Raw genomic sequence first — 25,367 nt, 5'->3', positions numbered from 1 at the left:
CAACAGACACATGAAAAGATTCTCAACATCACTCATCATTAGGGAAATGGAAACCACAATGAGGTATCACTGCACACCTGTCAGAATGGCTAGACTCAAAAAAGACAAGAAATAGCAAGTATTGGCGAGGATGTGGAGAAAAAGAAACTTTTGTGTACTATTGGTGGGAATATTGGTAAATTGGTACAGCCACCATGGAAAACACTATGGAGCTTCCTCAGAAAGTTTAAATATAGAACTACCGTATGGTCCAGTAATTCCATTATTGGGTATTCATCCAAAGAAAATGAAAGTACGGTTTGAAAAGAAATATGCACCTCTATGTTTATACCAGCATTATTTACAATAGCCAGGATATGGAAGCAACCCAAGTGTCCATCAATAGATGAATGGATAAAGAAGATGTGATACACACACACACACACACACACACACACACGCACACACACACACACACACACAATGGAATATTACTCAGCCATAAAAAAGAATGAAATCTCGCCATTTGCAACAGCGTGGATGGACCTAGAGGGTATAATGCTAAGTGAAATAAGTCAGACAGAGAAAGACAAATACCATATGATCTCACACACATATGTAATTCAAGGAACAAATTAACAAAAAAAGAAAAAAGATAAAAGAAAACATACTCTTAAATACAGAGAGCAAATGGATGGTTACCCATAGGCTGGGAAGAAGATTGGCTGAACGTATGTCTGTTGAGGAACTTATATCTAGAATATATAAAGAACTCTTACAAGTCAACAACGAAGCCTCCCCTCCCCCGCCCCCACAAAACAGGCAAAACACTTGCACAGATGGTTCACAAAAGAAGATATACAGATGGCATCAGGGAAATGACAATTAAACCCACAAAGAGATATGATTCCACACTTACTGGAATGGTGAAAACTAAGACTGACAGCGCCAGATTTGGTTAAGGATGTGAAGCTACTGGAACCCATATGCATTGGTGGTAAGAGTGTAATCTGGTACAACCACTCTGGAAAACTGTGTGGTAGTTTCTGAGAAGGCTAAGCATGCACCTACCTTTGACCCAGCAATTCCACTCACAGGTATTTACCCAAGAAAAGTGAAAACTTGTTCACAAAAATATTTGTACAAGAATGTTCACAGCAGCCTTCACTTCCTAATGGCCACCAAAAGGAGAATAGATGAACTATGGTATATTCACATGATGGAATATTATTCAGCAATAAAAGAGAATGGGCTATGCACAGCAATACCGGCGAATCTCAAAAATGTTATGTGAAGCAAGTGCAAAGGAGTACGTGAATGAAAGCCAAGAGCAGGTGACACCAATCATGGGTACTGATGGAAATGAACAAGGAATTGCCTGGGTGGGGGAGGGGAATTGATTAAAATAATTGATTAAAATAATTTAAGATTAAAGTTGATCTTTAATTAGATTAGGAGGAAACTTTTTGGGAGATGAAGTGTTTTATATCTTGCTGTGGATCATGGTTACAAAAGTACATACAAGTGTGAAAACTCATAAAACTGCACACCGGATTTCTGAACATTTTATTGTATGTGAATGGCACCTCAGTTAAAACAAAAACCACACATGTTTTTAAAGAAATGTATGTGTTTTCTGCCTTGGAGTGTCAAGGTGTCTTTGTGAAGTATGGCATAGTAGAAGGAGTTAGATGTGGAGTTTGACAGTCTTGGGTTCTAGATGAAGGACCTTGAGCAAGTCACTTAGCTTTTTCCCACTCCTGCAAATAACACTGGTCTAATTCACAGGATGGCCATAAGGATTAGGGGAAAAGCTGATGGCCAAGTATCTAAAATTCAGTACCCCTCACCTGGGAAGTTCTCCATAAACCCAGCTATTTTAAAAAATTGTTTCAAACAAACTGTAATCCTGGGGGCCCAACTAAAAATATGTACAATTCTACTTTGCAGAGGATGCCATATGCAACTTAAGACAAAAATTCAAAAATCAGAAGGAAAATCTGGAAAACAATAAGTTAAAGACATTGCTCTGCTCTGTGAGGGAGTCTGTGGACACAGCTGGTAGCTATCAATTACTTGTGATTGTGACGGGAAAATCTGGCACCTTCTGTGGTCACACACAAATCTGTCATCATTGTATTGTACCTCATCTTTTTACCAAGTGTCAAAAAGGAAGGGAAGGGCTGTTTGGAATGAAGACTAAAATTAAAAAGCCATAATTACTGGAGGTGGTCAGCTTCAACTTTGCTAAAGGAAACTCTCATTTTTACCCTTCCAGATGTCTCCGTGACAAATTATTTATGCAGTTCCAGGAGTAAGCTGAAGTTTAGATAAGAATTAATGGAAAAGTAAGAATGGAATGAAATTCATTTTTAACCTGACTACTTAATCCCCGGTCCCTGCTAAATGGTCTTTTATTTCTCCGCCTGGCCCACATTTGAGAAATAGAACCGGTGAGAGCATCCCCCGGAGACATCCTCCTCTCTCGTCCTCTTGGCTCTGCTTGGAGAATGCCGAGGAGCCAGCCCGCTGCACGGAGCACCTCCTCTCTCTTTCTGGGATTTTTCTGGCAAGTCCAGCTGGCCTCCAATAGCACCTCTCCCAGGCTGTGGTCCAAGGGCCCCAAGCTGGCCACCATTCCTACCAGTGAGGACAATAAGTCAGTGGAGGAAACGTGAAATGTAAAGGAGGCCTTCCACTAGGTGACAGCGTACTCTCCAAGTGCTTCTCAAAGAAGCAGATGGGCAGCCAACCAGAAAACAGCTCCTGGTGGTCTGTGGCCATGTCCCTCCCAGCCCCATCATCATATCTCATTCAGGGCTGTCATGACATTTCATTTCCTTTCTGCAGAGCCTTTTTGGGAGCTCGGTAACTGGACGCATTGTTCTGCCACCTGCGGCCACTTGGGAGCCCGCGTCCGGAGACCCCGGTGTGTGATGGCCAACGGGCAGGAAGTGAGGGAGGCCCTTTGCCAAAACCTCCCGAAGCCGCTGGCTGGGTTTCAGCCCTGTAACATCCAGGACTGCCCCTCAAGGTATGTGTAGTCACTCTTTGTATCAGTACCAGGTTTTTGCTTGGGTTAGAAGGCATGGTAATTTGGATTTCCCAGGGCAATCACTGTGATGTGTTTAGCATGTGCTCTGCATCGGGCATTCTGCTAAGCGCTTACGTGGACCACTTCACCATCACCTTGGAGGTACGTGTTGTTAGCTTCCTATTTCACAGGTGGGAAAGCACCCTGAAGCCACCCAGTTACGAGGGCCAGAATTCAAATCGAGATGATCTGTGTTCAGGGCCTCCACTCTTGACCGCTGCCCACATCTGTTTCCTACGCTCATGGGGCTATCTGGTCCTTAGCAGAGCTGGTCCTGTGGGTTTGCCTCGAGATAGCGCAGTGGGCCAGCGTCCCTGGAGGTCCTGTTCAAAATGCCATTCCTTGGATTCCACCCCAGAGGTCAAAACCATTCATAACCTTTCTAGGTAATAGATAGAAATCAATAATTTAAAAATGTCCAAAATCAAACCCAGGATCTCCACCAAACCTGGTCCGTCCCCAGGCCTCCAGAGCCAGTGACTGCGTCCCAGACGCCCCTGTTTCTCTCACTTCCCCCCCGTTCTTGTCCAGTTCCTCCGTTCCCCCGGGAGCTCACGCCATCAGGTTCCTCGTGTGGATGGCTCCAGGATCCTCCTGATTCCTGTCTCCCTCCCTAGAGTGCTCGTCCCATGTATAAACAGAATCGTCTTTAAAGCACAAATTCACCGAGATGCCTCTTTGTTTCAAACCCTTCAAACACTTCTCGTGGTTCTTAGGACAAAAGCCAAAAATCCCTAGCACTGGGAGCATGTCTGTCTCACTCATTTTGTTCACCCTGGTGTCTAAACCAATGCCTAACACACACCAGGGCTCAGTGAGTATTTGCTGCCTGACTGCATACTGGAGCGAGAGAACAGAAGTCCCTCTGTGCTTGTGCCACAGGCTGCCATTCTGTCCCAGCCTGGTTATCTGATCTCCACTCCATGCTGTCTTTTTGTCTCTGAGATGTGTCTTTCTCCCAGCTCAGAGTCTTTGCACACACTGTTCCCTCTGCCTAGAACACTGTTCCCTCTCTTTCCACTTAGTTATTTCTGTTCATTTCTTTTCAGGGAAACCATCCCTAACCTTCCCTTCCAAGCTCAGCCAGGCCCCTGTGCTGTATGTGTTTCATATTTTGTTATCATTCGTGTTCATAGCTCTTACCATGGTGTGTCTCACACTAGACTGTCCAGCCCAGGAGGGTAAATCCAGAGCTGTTTGCAGAACACTTTATTCCCAGCACTTAGCACAATGTCTGCCCCCATTATGCACCCTCCACAGATATGTGTGGAGTGAATGAATGAATGATTGAATCACAGAATCCCTAGCAGGTAACTGACCAAATGGCACCATAATCCCCAGTAAAAGAAAAGAAAAGAAAAAATAATAATAACAGTAGCATTTCTGGAGCACGACTGTGAGATGGATACTTCATTAGAGAGTTCGCTGCCCTCGCTCAAATGCCCACACTAATCTGCTGATCTGGGCCTTGGAGAGGAGTGGGAGACAGGGTCACACTGGCAAACAAAGCAGATACCTGGGAGCATGTTCTCGCAGGGCTGTGGCCGTCGGTGGCTGACGTGTCTCTCGGTACCCATCCTGTGCTTCGGAGGAAGGTCTTGCGCTGAGTCATCTGTCCCTCAGGAAGCAGCAAAATGATGCTACAGTAACTCGGGGGAGTTGGTTATGCCAATTCTTGATTCTTACAAAATGGAAACAAAGGTATCAGCCGCCATGTTTATTACATATTCTCCAGCTGTGCACGTGCCTAGGATAAGCGGCCATCTACTGTCACACCTATGAGAGACACCTTGAGGTCTTGTAACCCTAGGGCTCTTGCACTGAGGGTCGTTCATCTCTGTCTGCTGTGGATGCCTCTGGTTGTCTGGAGAAGCCTGGGGATCCCTTCTCAGGATGAGGGTTTTAAATCTGTAAAATAGAATACATTCGATCATGAAACCAGTAACACTGAAATACAGCATCATCATTTGAAAAATGATGATACGGTAATAGATCTGCCTCTCTGCTAATGCACTAATATCGAGCAGTACATTAATTTTGAAGTGGTGATAAATATAAATAACTTTTTGAGATGCCTGCCACAATTGTAAGGTCATGTAAAAATATCTATGCTTTCCATTGGTAACAAAATCACAGACAGTGCTAATACTACTGTATTTTGTGGCTGACATTTTTATAACTAAAGCAACACTAGATTTCACTTGTAGCTCAGTGACAACGAAGAGGTAATTCTTTGCCCGTCCAGGTCTGCGGTCTCTTGGAGCACCCTAGAGCTCAGGTTAGGAGCCCCTGCTCGGTAGGATCCCAGCAGAGCTTGAAAATCCTCCGTGATAGAGCACTCGGTATCCCAAAGGTGTCCAGCTCCAAGTGTTCTCTGTCTTGAAAGTGGGAACTTAGGGTCAGATAAACCCAGTGTCCACCCAGCTCTGTTGGCTTGTGGTTATGTGACCGTAACCGACGTATTTACCCCTTTGGACATTGGTTTCTTCCCTACAAAGAATGGGAATAACATGTAAATATCTCCCAGAGCAAATAGCACATAGGTGCTTTATTTTTTTTTTTAAAGATTTATTTATTTGAGAGAGAGAGAGAGAGTGAGATAGAGAGAGCCCAAGAAGGGGGAGGGTCCGAGGGAGAAGCAGACTCCCCGCTGAGCAGGGAGCCCGATGTGGGACTCGATTCCGGGACTCCAGGATCATGACCTGAGCCGAAGGCAGTCGCTTAACCAACTGAGCCACCCAGGCGCCCACATAGGTGCTTTAAAAATGTTTTCTTCCCTTTGGCTTCAGTAAGCTGCAATCCACCTTTTTGAAATTTCCACCTAATTTTCCCCTAGCTGTGCTCTCTGGGGCCCTGCAAGTGCCAGCTCTCATATCCTTGCAAATGGCCCGACCCCACCCCTGTGTTCCTTGTCTCTCCCAGGTAATTCTGTCACTCCCCTGAACAAAAAGGAAATCTGAGAAGAGAGCCTGGAGTTTTGGTGCTGCGGTTCATTCCCCTCGAGACATGTGACGGCCCCCAGAGGGACACAATGTTAGGATCGATGTTCAAGACACTCCCTGCAGGGGCTGACATTCCAGTCCTCACTAAGCTGCTGTAGTTTTTATTCCCAGGTGGTTCACGAGCGCGTGGTCTGAGTGCTCTGTGTCTTGCGGTGAAGGGTTCCACAGTCGGCAAGTGACCTGCAAACGCGCCAAAGCCAACGGCACCGTGCAGGTGATGTCTCCAAGAGCGTGTGCTCCCAGAGAGAGGCCTCCGGGAAGAAGGCCATGTTCCGGTCATCCTTGTGGCCAGTGGGTCGTTGAGCCAGGGGGCCAGGTACAGTGGACAAATCTAGTGCTTTGACAGTAATGTAATCACACATGTTTTGTTTTTTTTTTTTAATTTTGGGGGGAAACATCTGATTGATCTCTGAAGTGAATGGATGTGTCTGACCTCAAGGAATTAGATTTGGAAATCACGGTGTCTCTGTCTTCCAATATAAAGGTGAACCAAAGTTGGATTCTTTGAATAGAGTAGCTCAGTGACGGAAGTTCCAAGATTGGCTGGTCTGGGGCAGAAGGAGTAAGACCAGACTTCGAGAAAAGGGGCAGAAGAGCATTAGTAATTATGGGCACAGAAGTCTCATAGCCCGTATCCCAAAGGCCACCTTGAACAACCTTATAAATAAAAAATATTTGGGAAAAAACAGTTTTAAAGAAATGTCTAGGAACCTCATTAGTCAACTAGGGCTGCCCCATAACAAAATACCACAGACTGGGTGCCGCGGAGAGCAAAAGTTTATTTTCTCACAATTCTGGAGGCTGGAAGTCCGAGGTCAAGGTTCTGTCAGGGTTGGTTTTGTAAGACCTCACTTTCCCTCTTAAAGACAGCTGCCTTCTCACTGGGTCCTCACATGGGCTCTTCTCTGTGCAGAGAGAGAGATTGAGAGAGAGAGAGAGAGAGAGAGAGAGAGAGACTTCTGGTGTCTCTTCCTCTTCTTGTAAGGACACTATTCCTAGCAGCTTAAGGCCCCACCCTTAGGACTTCATTTCACTGTTAATACCTCCTTATAGAACCTGTCCCCAAATACAGTCACACTGGGGGTTAGGGCTACCACATACACATTTTGAGGGGACACAGTTTGGTCCATAACATTCCGCCGTCTGCCCCCCTCCCCTAAATTCATGTCCTTCCTGTATACAAAGTACATTCATCCCATCCCAATACCCTTAGAAGTCTTGACCCACTCTGTCCTCAATTCAAATCCAAAGTCTCACCACATGTCATCTAAATTAGGAATGGGTAAGAAGTGAGCCGTCCTGATGCAGAACTCCTCTCTCCCTGCGAACCTGTGAAGGCAGACAAGTTGCATACTTCCAAAATACAGTGATGTGACAAGCAGAGGACAGACGTTCCCTTTCCAAACCAGAGAAATCAGAAGAGGAAACAGGCGGTGGGTCCCAGTCAAGTCCAAAATCTAGCAGGACTAATTCCATTAGATCCTAACACTTGGAGAATAATCGTCTTCGGCTTGACACTCTGCCCTCCAGACCCACCAGGCCAGCGGCTTGCCCCCATGGCCCTAGACAGCAGCCTTCCCCACGCGGCTCTTTGGAGTGGTCCTGCCCCTGAAGCACTAGGCAGGGACGGCGGGGCCCACGGAAATCGAGGAAACAGCCTCCCTCTCCGCCGGGGCCTGTCCTGGGAGTGGCATCCCTGGTGAGCTCTGAATCTGGGGTCGTTCTTCCCCCTTCCTGAAGGGTAAAGCACGTTTGCAGCTGAATGGCTTTATCCCGTCCTGTAGAATCCACAGTTTCTAAAGCCTTCCTTAACTGGGTCCCTTCAGTGTCTCTCCTGGCACAGCCCTGTCTCTGTTCCTGGCTTCCGCTGGGATGGCTGATTAACTCCATGGGGAATCTCCTTATGGAGTGATTGTCCAGCCACGCCGTTCGTGTTCCTTCCAGAACATACTTTCTCATTCTTTGAAATATGGATGGACTGAGAATTTTCCGAATCCTCCAGTTATGATTCCTTTTTGTTTAATGATTCCTGCAGTGTATCTGTCCACTCACATTCTGCTGGAAGCCCTAAGGGGAAGCCGGGTGGTACCCTGAACACTCGGCTTAGAAATGTCCCCAGTGAAATATGCAGTTTCATCACTTGCAAGTTCTATCGCCCAAAAAAACACTAGAACACAGTTCGGCCAAGTTTTTGCCATTTTATTTTTTTTAAGATTTATTTATTTATTAGAGAGAGGAAGAGCATGAGTGGGGCAGGGGGAGCAGAGGGAGAGGGAAGCTCAAGCAGACTCCCCAGTGAGCACAGAGCCCAACTTGGGGCTCGATCTCATGACCCCGAGATCATGATCTGAGCTGAAACCAGGAGCTGGAAGCTCAACCGACTGAGCCACCCAAGTGCCCCAAGTTTTTGCCATTTGAGAGTGACGATCGCCTTTCCTACGGTTCCCAGTAAGCGTGTTCCTTACTTCCACCTGAAACCTCATCAGAGTCCTCTTAAATGTTCGCATTTCTAACAACGTGCCCTTCAAGGTAGTCTGGCTTTTCCTGGCATGTACCTCAAAACTCTTCCAACCTCTACCCATCACCCAGTTCCAGAGCCACAGTTTTAGATATTTGTTATAGTAGCACCCCTTTCTCAGGACCAAAAGCTATATATCTGCCTTAGCCAGGGTCCTCCAGGGAAACAGAACCAAATAGGGTGTGGGGTGTGTGTGTGTGTGTGTGTGTGTGTGTGTGTGTGTGTGTGTGTGCATGAGTTAATGAGTTAATGCAGTTATGGAGGTTGACAAGTCCCAAGAGCTGCAGGGTGAGTCAGGAAGCTGGAAGATCCAGGACGGCTGAGTGTGTCATTCCAGCTCAGAAGCCAACAGGCTACAGACCCAGGAAGAGCCAGGGTTTCAGTTCAAGTCCAAAAGCAGGAAAAAGCCAATATCCCAGTTCAAAGACCGTCAGTCAGGAGGAATTCCCTTTTACTTGGGGAGGACTGCCCTCTTCCTTTTTGGGGGGCCTATTCAGCCCATCAACTGATTGGGTGAGGCCCACCCACATTAGAGGGAACAATCTGCTTTCCCTCGGGTAGGGATTTAAATGTTAATCTCTTCCAGAAACATCCTCCCAGAAGCACTTGGAATACTGCTTAGCCAAGTATGTGGGCACACCATGGCCTAGCCAAGCTGACACATAAAATTAACCAAAACAGAACCCGTAAAGAGGAATAGAACACATTGTTGAAACACGTAAAGGAAAAAGTAGGACAAATAAAGGTACTCTCCGTGCTGTAAAGATGTCTGCTTCCCTAAATGAACTGAAACACGTAACAGAATTCCAACAAAGACTGCGGTAGAATTCTTTTTTTTGGAACTTAAGGTAATTCTGACATTCATATGGGAGAACAGATGAACACAGGAAATTTTTAGGAGAGACAACTTCTAGAGGGGTGGACAGACCTTCTTTAGCTGGTGTTATCTGAGGTAAGTAAAATAATATGGTGTTAGTGCAGGAGTAGCCCTGAGTCATGCAGTGAAATGAGAGGACAGACCCGTGTTAAGTGGGTTTAAAGTTCAATGGTATTTAACCATAACAGAAGAATGGTTTAAAAAAACAGTGTTAAACTACAATAGGTTTTTTAAGGAAATTAGAGAAGGTCTAAATGAATGGAAAGACATCCCATATTTATGGATCAGAACACTTAACGTTAAGCTGATCACGCTTTCCTAATCGATCTACAGATTCAGCACAATCCCTGTAAAAATCCCAGCTGGATTCTCTGCAGAAACTGACAAGCTGGTCCTAAAGTTCATATGGAAATATAAAGGACCCAGAATAACCAAATCAATCTTGAAAAAAGAACAAGGTTGGAGGGCTCCAACTTGTTGGTTTCCAAACTTACTACAGAGCTGTTAGTAACTAAGACAGCGTGGTGCTGACAGGGGGTAGACATATAGGTCGCTGGAATAGAATTTAAGGTCGAGAGAGAAATTTCTAGATCTGTGTCAGTTGGTTTCATACAAGGGTGAGAAGACCACTCACTGGAGAAAGAATAATCTCTTTGACAAATGGTGCTGGACAACTGGATATCCACACACACAGAAAAATGGAGTTGGACCCTAGCTTAGGCCATATGCAAAAAATTAACTCAAAGTGGATCAAAGACCTAAATTTAAGAGCTAAAACTATAAAGCTCTTGGAAGAAATGTAGACATAAATCGTCATGCCTCGGGTTAGGAAATGGTTTTTTAGATATGACACCAAAAGCACAAGCTACAACAACAGATACATTGGGCAATGTAAAAATTAAAAGCTTTTGTGCTACGAAGGACGTGACCGGGAAGGTGAATGAAAATAGAACCAGTGTGATGGGAAAGGCCTTTTCAAGCATTAAACAGAGGATAAGGAAAAATTAGTATGTATTATGACTACATGAAAATATAAGAACCCCATGTCAGAAAAAAATTTTTTTTCTTATAATTGAACTCACCTTAACTCCCAGGCCTCCACTTTTGCTCAGAGCAGGAAAACCCAAAGTTGGCAGTTGCTTATGGTCTTAAGCAATGTCGTTTCTGGACCGAAGCCCTGTCAGTTACAGACTGGCGCCGTTCTTTTCCCTTGTCCCCAGAGATGGTCTAAGTCTCGGGGGGGGCCGGGGGGAGGAGGAGGAGGAGGAGGAAGATGCTCAGGTATCTTCCTGGCCCTGAGGGAGGGCTGTCTGTCGTCAGAGCTGCACTCCCCTCCTCCCCGACTTCCCCTGGGGACCACCGGCACCCCCCCCACAGTGCATGACCTTGGTACCGCAGCACCCGCGAGCTCGCAGGTGGTTTATGCCGCTTTGTGCTTCTGTTCCAGTGTCCGGCTCGTTGCCTGGGTCGCACTGGGAGGATGCAGCAGCAGCATGCAGTTTGCCAGCATCGCAACAGCTCTGACCCCCGCTGCGATGACAGAAGGAGGTACTGACTCGGCCCAGAACCCTCTCTTGCCTCAGTCGGGGGCTGCCTGAAAATGGAATGACTTCTCCCGTCCCCTGCCTTTCACAACTGACAGTTCCTATCCAATGATTTCTTATAGTACCATCCTCGACAGTATACATTGTACTGAAATATTAATTAATATGCACTATTATAATTACAAATTATTTGGACATTTAACATATTTAGAGAGGGACACCCCAAAGACAAAAAAAGAGTAGCACTGAGGACAGATATTTTTCCCTCTATACGCAAAGCTGGTCAAGCCTAATGATATTTAAGTTTACAGATTAAATCTTCCTAATGTTTTCAGTGGATTGCTGTATTCCTCTGTCTAGAAACTGTGTGTGTGTGTGTGTGTGTGTGTGTGTTTTAAGATTTTATTTATTTACTTGAGAGAGAGAGAGCATAGAAGGAGAGGGAGAAGCAAACTCGCTGCGGAGCAGGGAGCCCGATGCGGGGCTCGATCCCAGGACCCTGGGATCATGACCAGAGCTGAAGGCAGACGCTCGACGACTGAGCCCCCCAGGCGCCCCTAGAAACAAGCTTTTACCTTGCAAAGGGGCTTAAACTCAAAAAGAGTTTGCTTTTCTCTTGTGTACAAGTCAGTGCCGGTGCTCGGTTTGGGGTAGAGGAGCGTTGTTCCATGAGGTCACCCCGAGACCCGGGCTCCTTCGGCCTGGCGACTCCACCGTCCCAGAGGAGCGCGCCCCAGCCAGCGGGATGTGGGGAGAGAGCCAGAAAGCACACTAATGAGGGAATGTGGAATTCTCTCACACTCTTCCTGTGTGACCCAGGCTAGCCAGCCCCCTGATCTGCAAAACGGGGTATTAACCGTCCACATAACATTATGGTTGGGAGCTTTCGAGTAGTTGGCTTAGTGTGAAAGCACCTGAGCAACCTGGGTCATAGAAGATGTTCGAAATAGGGCTCCCTTTCCCTCCTCCCCACCCCGAGTGTTGCCAGAGAAAATGAGATGACCCTGACAGTTGGTTCAGTTTCCATTTTGAGCCTTCAGTAGGGTTTGGCAATGTAGAGTCTTCTGTGTTTCCTATTCCCCACAACACAACTCAAGCCAGAACTTATTTTCCTCAAGTGGAAAATGGAACTGCTGCCCTCCTTCTCAACAGACAACCTAGTTTTGTCTTTTGCTGAGAGGATAGAGACCACACACAGACGGATATGGATCACCCCAGATGTTTCACTTTGCATTCTCAAAGATAGACTTCCGCCGCAAATGCGTACGTGGACCGAGCCTTCTTTTTTTTTTTTTTTAAGATTTTATTTATTTATTTGAGAGAGAGAGAATGAGAGATAGAGAGCACGAGAGGGAAGAGGGTCAGACCGAGCCTTCTTTTTTAACATACCTGATGTACTTTTCCAAAACTTGCTTTTTGTCCTTATCAATACATTATAGACTTTTTCCCCATCTTAGTACCTAAGATTCACTTTGCTCTTTTTCATTGTTGTATTGAACATGATTACCTCATTCCATTGCTGATGGACATTTAACCTTTTCATGAACATTATATGGGTTTCCAGTCTTTAAAAATTTTGCCCATCTGCTGTGTGAAAAATTACATCCTATTGTAATTTGTACTTTTCTGATTACTTTTTTTTTTTAGAGAGAGTGAGAAAGACAGAGAGCACATGCACGTGCTCGCAAGCAGAGGGGAGGGGCAGAGGCAGAGGGTGAGAGAGAATACTAAGCAGATCCCCCACTCAGCGTGGAGCCCGACACAGGGCTCAGTCTCGCGGCCCTGATCTCATGACCTGAGCCCAAATCAAGAGTCAGACGCTCAACCGACTGAGCCACCCAGGTGCCCCTCTGATAACTTTTTATATCCCTTTTGGCTCCTTGTAATATTTTCTCAAACCCATCTACTTTTTCTCCATCTCTACCACGATGACCTATCGCCAAGCCATCCCAGCCTGAGCGGTCCTTTCCAAAATCAAATCTGATTATACCACCACCACCACTTTAGAAACCTCCCTTGCTCTTTGGAAGAAGGGTGACCAAAGTCTGTAACGTGACCTAGAAAACACCGCACGGTCAACACTTCCCTCCCTTTATTTATTTATTTTTTAAAGAATTTATTTATTTATTTTTGGAGAAGAGAGATTAGAGAGAGAGGGAAACCATGGGGGAGAGGCAGAGGGAGAGAGGGAGAGAGGATCTCAAACAGACTCCCTGTTGAGCGAGGAGCCAGACACAGGGTTCGATCCCACAACCAACCCCAAGACCACCACCTCAGCTGAAATCAAGATTCACACACTCAACCGACTGAGCCACCCAGGTGCCCCTCTTCCCTCCCTTCACAGCCGCATCCCAAACCTCATACCCCCTCACTCTTGGCGTTCCAGCCACGGTGTCCTTCCTTCAGGACCCACACTGGACGTGCCACATGCTTTCTCACCACTGGCAGTGAAAACAAGAAGCAGAAATATAGTGGAGAGGATAGAAGCATGGAAGGATCTATCAGGAGGCTCAGTAGATGGCCAAATGGGGCTTTAGAGAAAGAGATGTGGGGGCGCCTGGGTGGCTCAGTTTGTTAAGCATCTGCCTTCGGCTCAGGTCATGATCCCAGGGCCCTGGGATCGAGCCCCACCTCGGGCTCCCTGCTCGGGGGCGGGGAGCCTGCTTCTCCCTCTGCCTCTGCCCCTCCCCCCCAGCTTGTGTTCAAGCTCTCGCTCAAATAAATAAATAAAATCTTTAAAAAAAAAAGAAAAAGGAGATGAACTGAAAACATCGAAATGTTTCCAAGAAATAGAAGAAGGAAGATTCCCCGGGAGGGGCCTGGGGGGGCGTGGAAGAGTGACAGAGGGGGTGTGAATTAGCCGAGGAGCACAGCGCACATGCAGCTCGGGGCGCCGAGGCGGCGCTTCCAAGACACGGGGAGTTTGCTTCCAAAGCGGTGATTCCCTCACAATTTTCTGGGACGTTTCTTTACAATAAGGATTCTCGGGCCTTGCCTGGGACTGCATGAACGGGTATCTCTGGGAGTGGAGCCTGGCCATCTGCCTCTCTTTAAAGCCGCAGGGCCCTTGGGATGCCGGTCAGGCTCGGAGTCTGTCCGCCCGAGTCCGTGGTTGCGTCTGGCTGATGGGGAAAGGGGTGGTCTGAGGTAGAAAAGAGGAGCTCGACTGAACAGCGATGAGACGTGGGGGAAGACTAGTAGAAACAGGGACTTCGTGCTTTTTGGCACCATATCCGCTTTCATGTTTTAGGTGGGAGAGCATGGGAGCCACGCATGCACATGTGTGCGTAGTGCCAGTGTCCAGACGGTGTCCTCCTAGCTGCGGCGTCCCCGTCCCCAGCCCTGTCCCTGGCCAGGAGGACGTGGGATGCTCTGTGCTGGACCAACCGACATTTCTTTTACTAGGTCCTCAATGACCAGCCTCTGGATCTGCAGCTGCAGCCTTGGTCTCTAGCTCCCTGTGTCCTGTCCTCTCTCATAAGCTCTGGGGCTCCTTCTGACTTCCCACTGGCCCTGCCTTCCATCAGAGCAGAAGGTAGCCGCGTTAGTTAGGGTCCTTTGGGCTGGAAACAAAGTTGACTCGGAATGACATGCATAAAAGGTGGGTGTGTGATTTCTTATTAAGACAGGACCACCCAACACTTGTGCACAACAATTTGGTATCCTTTTAAAATACATTTTTTTGTGTATTCTGTGAATATTCCATTTTTTTTTTTTTCTTCAGTAGAAAGAGCTCATCTCTGCATGGGGGGGATGGCTGAGGAGTACTGGGTCTATGCTCGGTTGTCCCAAGCAACTACACTTTTGGCCGCTAGGATTCATACCCACTGGGGAAAACAAAAGCCCTGTAATTAATAAGCTACCCTCCTCTTCTTTGTAAAATCCTATAGTTTGGTGAGACCCTGTTGTTCAAATAAACCTCTTGATGGAGTCTCCCCCTACTGGCTACTCAGAGTACTGCTTCCAACTGTTTGTGATAACTTCTCCCTGGAGCAGGTCAGGTTATCACCGTTTTCTCCAGCTTACTGTATTTCCAGTGGTGTTCCTACACTCCTTATAGATCATGTGTGCTGGTAAGGAGCCTCTTACAGGAATACAAAAATGCCCCAAGAATCCAAAGGGAGAATGCCATCAGACCGCAGGAAGGACTGTGACCAAGAAATGAGAAGTCACGGGGGGGTTTTCCCTCTGGTCTCTGCAGTTCTCTCTGTCTTGCTTCCTTCTTTGTTATTTTCCTGAATTTTTTTTTTCTAGTTCTCTGGCCCATGTGGCAGAATATGGCCAGCACTGCTCCGGCCTTCATGTTTACAGGTCTTGTTCCAGCAACTTCCAAATTCCTGGAAGAAAGACAGTTATTGAAGCAGCTTGGTGAAGCTAGGGCTCTCAGCCGCCTGTGGGGTGGGAGACAGTCCCGGGTAGTACGGAGATATCTCCCAGGACCCCTGCCACAGGGAACAAGGGCATTTACCCCAAAGTGGGTCCACCAAGCTGGCTGTCTCTTCCAGGCTAGATATCTTCCAATGTCAGGGGGCGCAAAGTCAGAACTCTGTTCTGTTTGAAAGGGTGAGGAACCAGAGGTAGATCCCTGTCCCCAAACAGTCTTTATTGACTCTGACTGTGAGTCATGGTGTGGCCTAACTCTGTTAGAGTGCCGTCCCTTAGCAGATGAGCTCACTCGCACACACATTTACTCTCATACCCGAATCTACCCCAGGTGCTTCGATAAACACCACTGAATGTTTGTTAGCAAATCTGAAGTGGCTGATTGTGAGCTATTCCTCTCTTCCTTGCCTAAACTGACCTGCTCCAGCTTATCAGGACAGTGCATCCTTCGGGGTGCATGTCTTGACTCGATGTGGAAAGTGAGTGGAAACATGTGGTTTGCTTGCCTGTCCTTGTCATGACTGCGCCACCAACCACGCGCCGTGCACATCATACACCTGACGAATAGGGTCCTAATCGGGAAGACTTTAGAGTATTGAAAACAGAGTTTGCTGGAAGGCTCATGCCAGCAAGAAGTGACACCCTGCTTCTCCCGTTTTCCACTGTTTGTTTTTTCCCTTGTTTTTTCCTTTTTTTCTCTTTCAGACCCACCTTGAGGAGGAACTGCTCGTCGGGGGCTTGTGACACGTGTTGGCGCACAGGCCCCTGGAGGCCCTGCACGGCAGCCTGCGGCCGGGGCTTCCAGTCTCGGAAAGTCGACTGTGTCCGCACGAGGAGCTGCAGACCCGTGGTGGAGAGACACTGTGTGCCGAAAAAGAAACCAGCTTCCTGGCGGCACTGCCTTGGGCCTTCCTGTGACAGTACGTACCCCTCGCAGGTACCGTCACTGGCGGCAGCCCTGCCCCAGCCAGACCCCGGGGGCGCTCACCTTGCTGGTGTCATGGCTGACCGGCCATTCGGGACGCAGGTGACATCCTGGGACATTAGGAGATGAGCAGCTTCGCTGTGGGTGGGCCTCAGCATTCTTTCGAGAAGAACAGTAGAAGCAGCTGGGTGTTGGCGGCACTGACCATGACGGAGTCCCCCTTCTGCCCAGAGGGAGGTCTCGTCTGCTGCGATAGGGATTCTTTTCTTTTTTTCCTGTTACTATTTTTTTAAATTTATTATTATGTCCAATTAGCCAGCATATAGTCCATCATTAGTTTTTGATGTAGTGTTCAGCGGTTCACGAGTCGCGTAAAACACCCCGGGCTCATCACCCCACATGCCCTCCTTAATAAAACTGTGACATAGGTGTTTATATTATTATTATGATATATATATATTAATTATAATATATATGGTCATATACACATATATTTTATATGTTTATGTATATTATAATTGTTACCTTATTTTTACAAAACTTCATCATAAATATATTTTGCTAGGGAGCAGGTCCGTCGCTTTTATCAGTTTTCCCAGGGGTCCTCGCCCCAGCACTGCGAGGAGGAGTGTGGGCCCCGGAGAGCAGGGCGAGGCCACTTGGCCTGGCTGAGAAGTGAGCCCCGTGTGCTTCTGGCTCAGGTGCAGGGCCGTGCCTCTAACCCAAGCCTAGTGGGGTTGCTTGTCAATGTTTTTTTATTTGAGTCCGGCTGACGCACAACATTGCAACAGTTTCAGGTGTAAGACGTAGTGAGTGAAGAGCTCTCTCCGTGATGCTGGGCTGCCCACAAGTATAGCTGCCAGCCGTCCCCACCCGGCGCTGTCACGGTGCCCCCGACTGTATTCCCTGGGCCACAAATCCAAGCCCAGTTTCTGCGGCTCACTCTGGGATTGCAGTGTAGGCTTGTCATAAACTCAAAGGTTTTTTTTTTTTTTATTTTTTAATGTTTTTTAACTCTGTCTCTAATGAGCTGTGTGTTCGATGGATGTCTGTTTTTTTTTTTTTTTTCTTTTTGGCAGGACACTGCTCAGACACGGCTCACTACTGTATGTTTGTAAAGCATCTCAGTTTGTGTTCGCTAGATCTCTACAAACAGAGGTGCTGCCAGTCTTGTCAAGAAGGGTAAGCCTGTGGCCGGGGGTCGTAACGCTGCTGTGAAGACAGAGCCAAAACGTGTAGACGCTCTCTTCCCCCACGTAGCTGGTTCAGAAACGTGTGATTTCTCTTAGAACTCTAGATTCCGCCTTCAGGGGTCGGTGCCAACTCACCGCTGGTGGGACGTCGTCCTATTGCCTTCCCCGTGGCCCATTTTCAATCCCAGCTCTTTGAGGTGAGCTCTTCCGGGACCATCAGAAATACCGTAGCAGGCGTGCCCTTGCCCTTGGCACCCTCCCCATGTCCTTCTAATCAGGAAACCGCCCAGATCCCCAGGGTGTTGCCACAGGCTGCTTGCCCTGTGACAGGTAGACCCGCGGAGGGTAGGACGCCCTGAAGACACGCGGGACACGCAGCCGCCGATGACTTCCTCTTCTCTCGAGTTTTGGGGTTCCAACAGGTTTGTAAGGCAGCTACACTTTAGAAGCTCTGGCCAGTAGTTGTTAAGATGGTGTGAAGGGCGCTAGTGCATTTTTATGGGTCCTTAAGTCTGGTCTGTGAAGAAGAGGCCATCGTTCTGGACGCGGTCACTGCACTGACTGATCCGAGGACCCTGGGGGTGAGGGGGGTGGTGGCGGCATCTTGTTCTTGCTCTGTTACAGAACCTGGGGGCAAGGCACAAACTAAATGTTGCTGCCATTTTCACAAGCACGGGGATCTACCTGTGACCAGAGGAGGCGTTTCGGAAATCAAAGGAGAGGGAAAGTCCACCTTTTCTACTGATTTTGAAGTGTATTCAAAGCTTTCTCTTAAGAGCTGTGAATGAAATTTTCCTAAGCACTATTCTCTTGCACACACGCAGAAAATCGAAGCCTTGTTAGACCTAATTTACGCATAAAATAGTACTCCTGAGGATATTTTGTTTCAGGATTTTTGTTCCTTATAATCCTGAAGATTATGAGAAAGTCATCTAAATAGGAAACATGGTGGTTGAAAAGAATTGTTTACCGTGAACAATTGTTTTAATTCAGACCGATTTGTCAGTAAATCCAAAGTGAATGTGGGTTAGGCTAGAAGTTACAGGAGGGCCAGGGGTCAGAGTTAGGATTTGGTGAGTAAGTTTAGGGTTCACTTTAGTTTTAGGACCGGGTGAGGGGAGAGTGGAAGGTTATGTTAGGGTTAAGGCGAGAGTTGATGTTGGCGGTTAGTGAGAAGGCCAAGTTGGGTTGCGTTGGGTCACATTCAGACTGGGGTCAGTGCTGGTGATGGTACCGTGTCCGGGTGGAGGGTAAATTGGGAGTGAATTGTTTCTGCTGAAGGAGTCTGGGGCTTGCGTGAAATTGTGACGTTCTGACGCTCATTCGGTTCTGGAGCACTTCCCCTAACGTCCCACTGGTTATGGCTTTCAATGGCACACGACCCAAGGATGCGGCCATCCTTCCTCGGTCAGCATTCTAGCTGCCTGCGCACATGCTGCCGACAGCCCGTTGGCCACGGCAGCACCTGAAGCAGGTGGTGCTGGACCAAGTCCCTGATCACGAAGAAGCAAACAGCACGTTGGGGCTTTGGATTTGTCTGAGTCTCTCTGCCATATGTTCTGGGCACCAGCTGTCATGTTCTAACTTCAGCCTCACCGACACTGACAATGAGCACTACTGTACGCGGAGGGTTTGGTGGCCGGGACGGAGGGGGACGTGAAGGGCACACACAGCCCGTGGGGTGTTAATCATCAGTCACACTTGACTGTGGAAGGTTTTTAAATTAAAAGAAAGATCATTTGTAAACTAGTCTTTGTATATATTTATTATATGACTTAAAGGTGCAATATTTTATTTTGTACAGTATGTAATAAAGACGTGGGACATACATTTTTTTTTCTTATCAACAAAATTTCCTATTAAATTGCTTCACCTCTGTGTTTAAAGTTCAAGTCGTTATCTTTCATTTGCTCTTGTACTTTCGTCTTGGTATTGTTCAAGTGACATTCCTGTGTACTGTGTTTTACTACTGTTTCTATAATATAAGAGTTAATGTTTCTTTCATGACCCTTAAGTCATTCAGAAATAAATTTACTTTGATTATTTAGTGGCATCCGCATGAATGTGGGTGGCTTATTTGTGTCATTGCTGGAAGCCTGGGCCACTGTCACCTTGGCTGCCTCCTTGGGAGTCCAGGAGCAGACCTGATGGCTCGCTGGCCTGTCCTGTGATGTGTGGGAGATGAGGTTCAGGGCAGATCACTCAGAGATTCCCTCTGACTCCCTTGTCCCAGTCGTTTACACCCTGGGGACTGTAGTTAATGTCAAGGACAGAGGGGCTGGAAGGGAGTCCCAGATGGACAGCCTGAGACAGGCGTAGAAGTAGGTCATAGTAGGAGAGCAGGAGGTACTAGCTGGGGCCATTAGGAGGAGTTTAGGGCCTGCCTTGAGATGTCTGCGCCTAAAGACGTTTTGGCAGCAGTTGGTGAGTAAGCCCTTCCTCTGTGTTCCAACCATGTGTATAATGCTTCAAGATTGACAGCGAGTCTTTACAGACAACATTCATGTCATTGAACTTGAGATTCCCCTCCGTTTGTCTTGGGCCTTGGAGTTTCTAAGGTCATTTGTTGAAGAAAAATCAATCATTGTACAGTTCCTTGTGAGACTGTTAACCTCATGAGGGTGAGCCACATGGGAGATAAGCAATCGAACGCCTCAGATGTCTAAAAGTGTAGTTTTATCTTCCCTCCTTCCCTCCCTGCCTCCCTCCCTTCCTTCCCTCCCTCCCTCCTTCCTCTTTTCTCTTCTTTTTTCTTCCCTTTTGTTCTCTCTCTCCTCTCTCTCTCTCTCTCTCTCTCTCTCTCTCTCTCCCTCTCTCAAACTAAGGCCTACGTGGGTTACAAGGAGTGGAGAGCATTGCCGAGAGAGAGGAAATATGGGAGATGTCATTTCCAACTTGGAGAAATTTCCCTAGGAACTCCCCACTATTTTCTTGGCAGTCTGAAATACTTCATGATCTTCAGTAACTATGCAAGAATACTGAAAAATCCAGATTCTCCTCTCTAGGCACTAATGTAAGGCTTAGGTCCTCTCATGTACAGTGTGATGGAGTAAATACCCAAATGCTCTATTTCTTACATATCAACTAGGAAAAAGGTGAAAAAGTCATTCTAGGAAAATATAAGGAGAGATTATCCCCAGGCTTTTCTTCGTAATAACAAAGGATAGGAGAAGTTTGCAACAAGCCCTAATTCCCAAGTACAAAGAGAGGAAAGGTTTCATCAGGGCAGGGATTCCAGCACGGCTCCTCAGTTCAGGATGGTTCTCCTTGTCAAGCTGTGGGTGGCATTCTGCAGCTCTTTACCGGACCCGGAGCTCTGCCAAGGCGTGAGCATCATCTAGTCCCTGGCATCTAACATATTGTCAGCTGTGCAGAATGGGACCTCAAAAATTATAAGTAAATTTATCGATAGATGGTGGATGGATGGCTAGATTTGAAAAGACAAACCTAATGAGCCAGGCAGAGCAAGTCAAACTATTTTTTTAAGCTTCTTATACTGAGATGACTAAGATATATGGAAGAGTTACAAAAGCACCACAGGGAATTCTGGTATACCCTTCACCTAACTTAACCTTAACATGTAACATAGCCAAATACAGTGATTAAAACTCAGAAGTTGCTACTGGCACAAGAATAGACACATAGATTAATGAAACAGAACAGAAAACCCAGAATTGGACCCTCGACTCTGTGGCCAACTCATCTTCCACAAAGTAGGAAAGAATATCCAATGGAAAAAAGAGAGTCTCTTCAATAAATGGTGTTGGGAAAACTGGACAGCCACATGCAGAAGAGTGAAACTGGACCACTTTCTTACACCAGACACAAAAATAAACTGAAAATGGATTAAAGACCTAAATAAGACACCTAAAACTATTAAAATCCTAGAAGAGAACATAGGCAGTAACTTCTTCGATGTTGGCCATAGCAACTTCTTTCTAGATCTGTCTCCTGAGGTAAGGGAAACAAAAGCAAAAATAAATTAATGGGACTTCATCAAAATAAAAAGTTTTTGCACAGCGAAGGAAATAATCAACAAAACTAAAAGGCAACCTGTGCAATAGGAGAAGATATTTGCCTATGGCATATCTGATAAAGGGTTAGTATCCAAAATATATAAAGAACTTATAAAAACTCAACACCCCAAAAATGAATAGTGCAATTACAAAATGGTCAGAAGAAATGAACAGACATTTCTCCAAAGAAGACATCCAGATGGCCAACAGACACATGAAAATATGCTCAACATCACTCATCATCAGGGAAATGCAAATCAAAACTACAGTGAGATCTCACACTTCACAGCGGTCAGAATGGCTAAAATCAGCAACACAAGAAACAATAAATGTTGGCGAGGGTGTAGAGAAAGGGGAACACTTTTGCACTGCTGGTGGGAATGCAACTGGTGCAGCCACCGTGGAAAGTAGCACAAAGTTTCCTCAGAAAAGTTAAAATTAGAACTATCCTATGATCCAGCAAATGTACTACTAGGTATTTACCCAAAGAATACAGAAATACTGATTCAAAGGGGGCACATCACCCCAATGTTTATAGCACCGTTATCTACAATAGCCAAATTATGGAAACAGCCCAAGTGTCCATGGACTGCTGAATGGATAAAGAAGGTGTATCATATATATATAATGGAATATTATTCAGCCATAAATAAAGAATGAAATCCTGCCACTTGCAATAACATGGATGGAGCTAGAGAGTATTATGCTAAGTGAAATGCCAATCAGAGAAAGACAAATACCGTATGATCTCACTCATATGTGGAATTTAAGAAACAAACAAATGAGCAAAGGACAAAAAAAGAGGGAGAGAGGGAGGCAAGCCCAGAAACAGACTCTTAACTCTCGAGAACACAGGGCTGGTGACCAGAGGGGAGGTGGGTGGGGGATGGGGGAAACAGGTGCTGGGGATGAAGGAGGGCACTTGTGCTGATGAGCACTGGGTGAGGTATGGAAGTGTTGTACACCTGAAACTAAGATTACACTGTATGTGAACTGGAATTTAAATAAAAACTTAAAAAAACAACAACAACAAGAAATCGACATTGGTACAACCCTATTAACTGCAGACTTTATTGGGATTTCACCATTTTCCCACTGTTGTCCTTTGTTCTGCCCAGGGTCCCGCAATGCCATGCCTCTTGAAGGCTCCAAACGGTGATGCTTCAGTTTTCTTGTCTTTCACGACCATGGCAGTTTTGACCACGACACTGGCCAGGGATTTTTTGAGTGTCCCTCTCTTTGAGATGATCTGATATTTTCTCACGATTAGAGTAAGGTGATGCATTGTTGCCCTTCTGACTGAGCAATACCAGGGGGCACATGGCGTCAGTATGTCCTCTTACTGGTGGTGTTTACCTTGATCCTTGGTTAAGGTGGCTTCTGCCAGGTTTCTTCTCTAAGTTACTATTTTCCTCTTAGTAATTAATATATATGTATTTTGGAGGCAATACTTAGAGACTGTGCAAATATTCTGTTTCTCCTTAAAATTTTGTCCCCCAGTTTTATAGCATCCTCTGGGGTGTGCCTACAATAATTATCATGATGATGTTCCAACGGTGAGTTTCTGTTTTCTTCATTCCTGTACTCTTGCTAATTGGAATCCTGTAAGGAAGAGTTGTGTCTTCTCTCCCATTTATTTATTTATAGCAGTATGGACTCCAGGATATATATATATACTTTGTTTGAGTTAAAATCCAAATATATATATACACTTTGAGTTAAAATCCAAACTGTCATTATTTTGTTGCTCAGATCATTCCAGCTTTGCCCATTGGGAGGTTTCTTAGATTGATTGCATGTATACCGACCCATGCATGCACACACACACATCTATTTATTTCTGCATCTGTGAATTCATCCTGAAACCTCACGTCAATCCACACCATAGGGTCCTTACTATAGTCAATACCTTTTTCTTATCTGTAGCTTCTTTCTGTGACAGTGAGAAGCCTGGCTCTCCTGATCTACCATACATTTTCTCGGTTTCCCATAACCCTGTGACAGAAAAACAATTTAGCAGCTGGATTACAGCGTTTGTGTAAGATGCTTTTTATCTATAGCATTAGAGAGTTCAGTCAGAACACTCTTTCCCAAAATTACTTGGGTCCTCCCTCTCCTCCCAGCCTCCTCTGTGTGGTTATGTGACTCACTGGTAGTACGCTTAGACTCGCCGTCACGGTCTGCATTCCTTCCCGGGTTCTCCCCGCGTCCTGGGGGATGGTGTCTGTAATGTTACGGGCAGTAAAATTGACCCTGTGGTTTCCGGTTCTAAGAGTTATGACAAGTCCAGAGAGTTGCTTACCAACACAGTTTCCTACACAACCCTTCCATCCCCCCCTAAAATTCCCTCGTCCTGCTTCTCTGTGGCCTTGTGAGATGTATGTGTACGTTTACCCTTACAAACTGTCAAGCAATTTTCCAAACTGCCTGGATGGTCAGGTTTGTGTGTGTGTGTTATCTTTTGTATGTATCAGATGACCTCACGGATATGAGGAGTTCTTAACCTCAGGAAACAAACGGAGGGTTCCTGGAGTGGTGGGGGGTGGGAGGGATGGGGTGGCTGGGTGATAGACATTGGGGAGGGTATGTGCTATGGTGAGCGCTGTGAATTGTGCAAGACTGTTGAATCACAGATCTGTACCTCTGAAACAAATAATGCAACATATGTTAAGAAAAAAAAGAAGAAGAAGATAGCAGGAGGGGAAGAATGAAGGGGGGGACATCAGAGGGGGAGACCAACCATGAGAGACGATGGACTCTGAAAAACAAACTGAGGGTTCTAGAGGGGAGGGGGGTGGGGGGATGGGTTAGCCTGGTGATGGGTATTAAAGAGGGCACGTTCTGCGTGGAGCACTGGGTGTTATGCACAAACAATGAATCATGGAACACTACATCAAAAACTAATGATATATGGGGATTAACATAACAAAAAAAATTTTTAAATAGCCATTCTGATAGGTATGTTGTGATGTCTCATTGTAGTTTTAATTTGAATTTCCCTAATGACTAATGATATTACCTTTTTGCGTGCTTATTTCCATCGCTTGTGGGTTGAATTATGTCCCCCCTTCAAAAAGTTTCTAACTCCCAGAATATGACCTTATTTGGAAATAGGGCCTTTGCAGATAATCCAGTTAGGATGGGATCGCTAGGGTAGCTTAGGGCAAGTCCCATGGCTGTGAACTCCAGCATGGCTGGCAGGCATATTAAAAGGGGAGATTTGGACACAGATGCTTGCACACAGGGCGCATCCCATGTGAAGGCAACGGCAGAAATGTATGAGCCGGGCAACAGGAGGTTGCTGGCAAAACTCCAGAAGCTGGAAGAGAGGAAGAGAACAGGTTCTCCCTCCCAGCCCTCAGAAGGAGCCGACTTTGCCGACACCTTGATCTCAGACTTCCAGCCTCCAGAGCCGCGGGAGCGTACTGTCTGCGGTCTAAGCCCCCCAGCCTGCGGGACTTTGTCATTGGAGCCCTAGCAAACTAATACACCATCTATAGATACATTCTTTGGTGAAGTGTCTGGATAGATTTTTACCCTTGTTTTTTTCCCTGTTCTTGAGTTTTAAATATTCTTTAAATAGTCCAGATACACATCCTTTGAAGTCTATTTTGTAGATGAAGAAACAGGTTCAGAGAGGGGAAATAATCTGTGCAAGGTCACATAGGCTAGTTTTAGAAGACGTCGTCCCCACCGCTCTTCTACACTCAGCATCTTTTCTTCCCTCCCTCCCCCCCCCCCCCCTCCCCCCCTCCCTCCCTTCCCTCCCTCCCTCCCTCCCTCCCTCTCCCTTCCCTCCCTCCCTCCCTCCCTCCCTCCCTTCCCTCCCTCCCTCC

At 46.4% G+C, this 25,367-nt stretch overlaps 1 protein-coding gene across 5 annotated transcripts in view; it reads left to right on the top strand.

Moving 5' to 3' along the window:
- ADAMTSL3 (ADAMTS like 3) overlaps window positions 1-19,562 on the top strand; it is a 359,890-nt gene extending 340,328 nt beyond the window's left edge. For 2 of the 5 annotated variants that reach the window (XM_073882183.1, XM_073882181.1), the window contains 4 exons: window positions 2,830-3,013; window positions 6,187-6,391; window positions 10,918-11,018; window positions 16,103-16,565. In XM_073882183.1, coding sequence (XP_073738284.1) covers window positions 2,830-3,013; window positions 6,187-6,391; window positions 10,918-11,018; window positions 16,103-16,451 — 839 coding nt within the window. In that variant the 3' untranslated portion in view covers window positions 16,452-16,565. Of the gene's footprint in view, window positions 1-2,829; window positions 3,014-6,186; window positions 6,392-10,917; window positions 11,019-16,102; window positions 16,566-17,401 lie in introns of those variants that run through there. The other 3 variants (XM_025893321.2, XM_073882182.1, XM_073882184.1) reach the window with 3 other exon arrangements.
- Window positions 19,563-25,367: the final 5,805 nt, after the last annotated feature.

Source organism: Callorhinus ursinus, unplaced genomic scaffold, assembly GCF_003265705.2.
Source record: "Callorhinus ursinus isolate GAN/ISIS: 27379988/994484 unplaced genomic scaffold, GSC_fseal_2.0 scaffold45, whole genome shotgun sequence".
Classification (NCBI taxonomy): Eukaryota; Metazoa; Chordata; class Mammalia; order Carnivora; family Otariidae; genus Callorhinus; species Callorhinus ursinus.
Note: the sequence above shows the minus strand (reverse complement) of the source record. Positions and strands in the feature narration are given on the sequence as shown.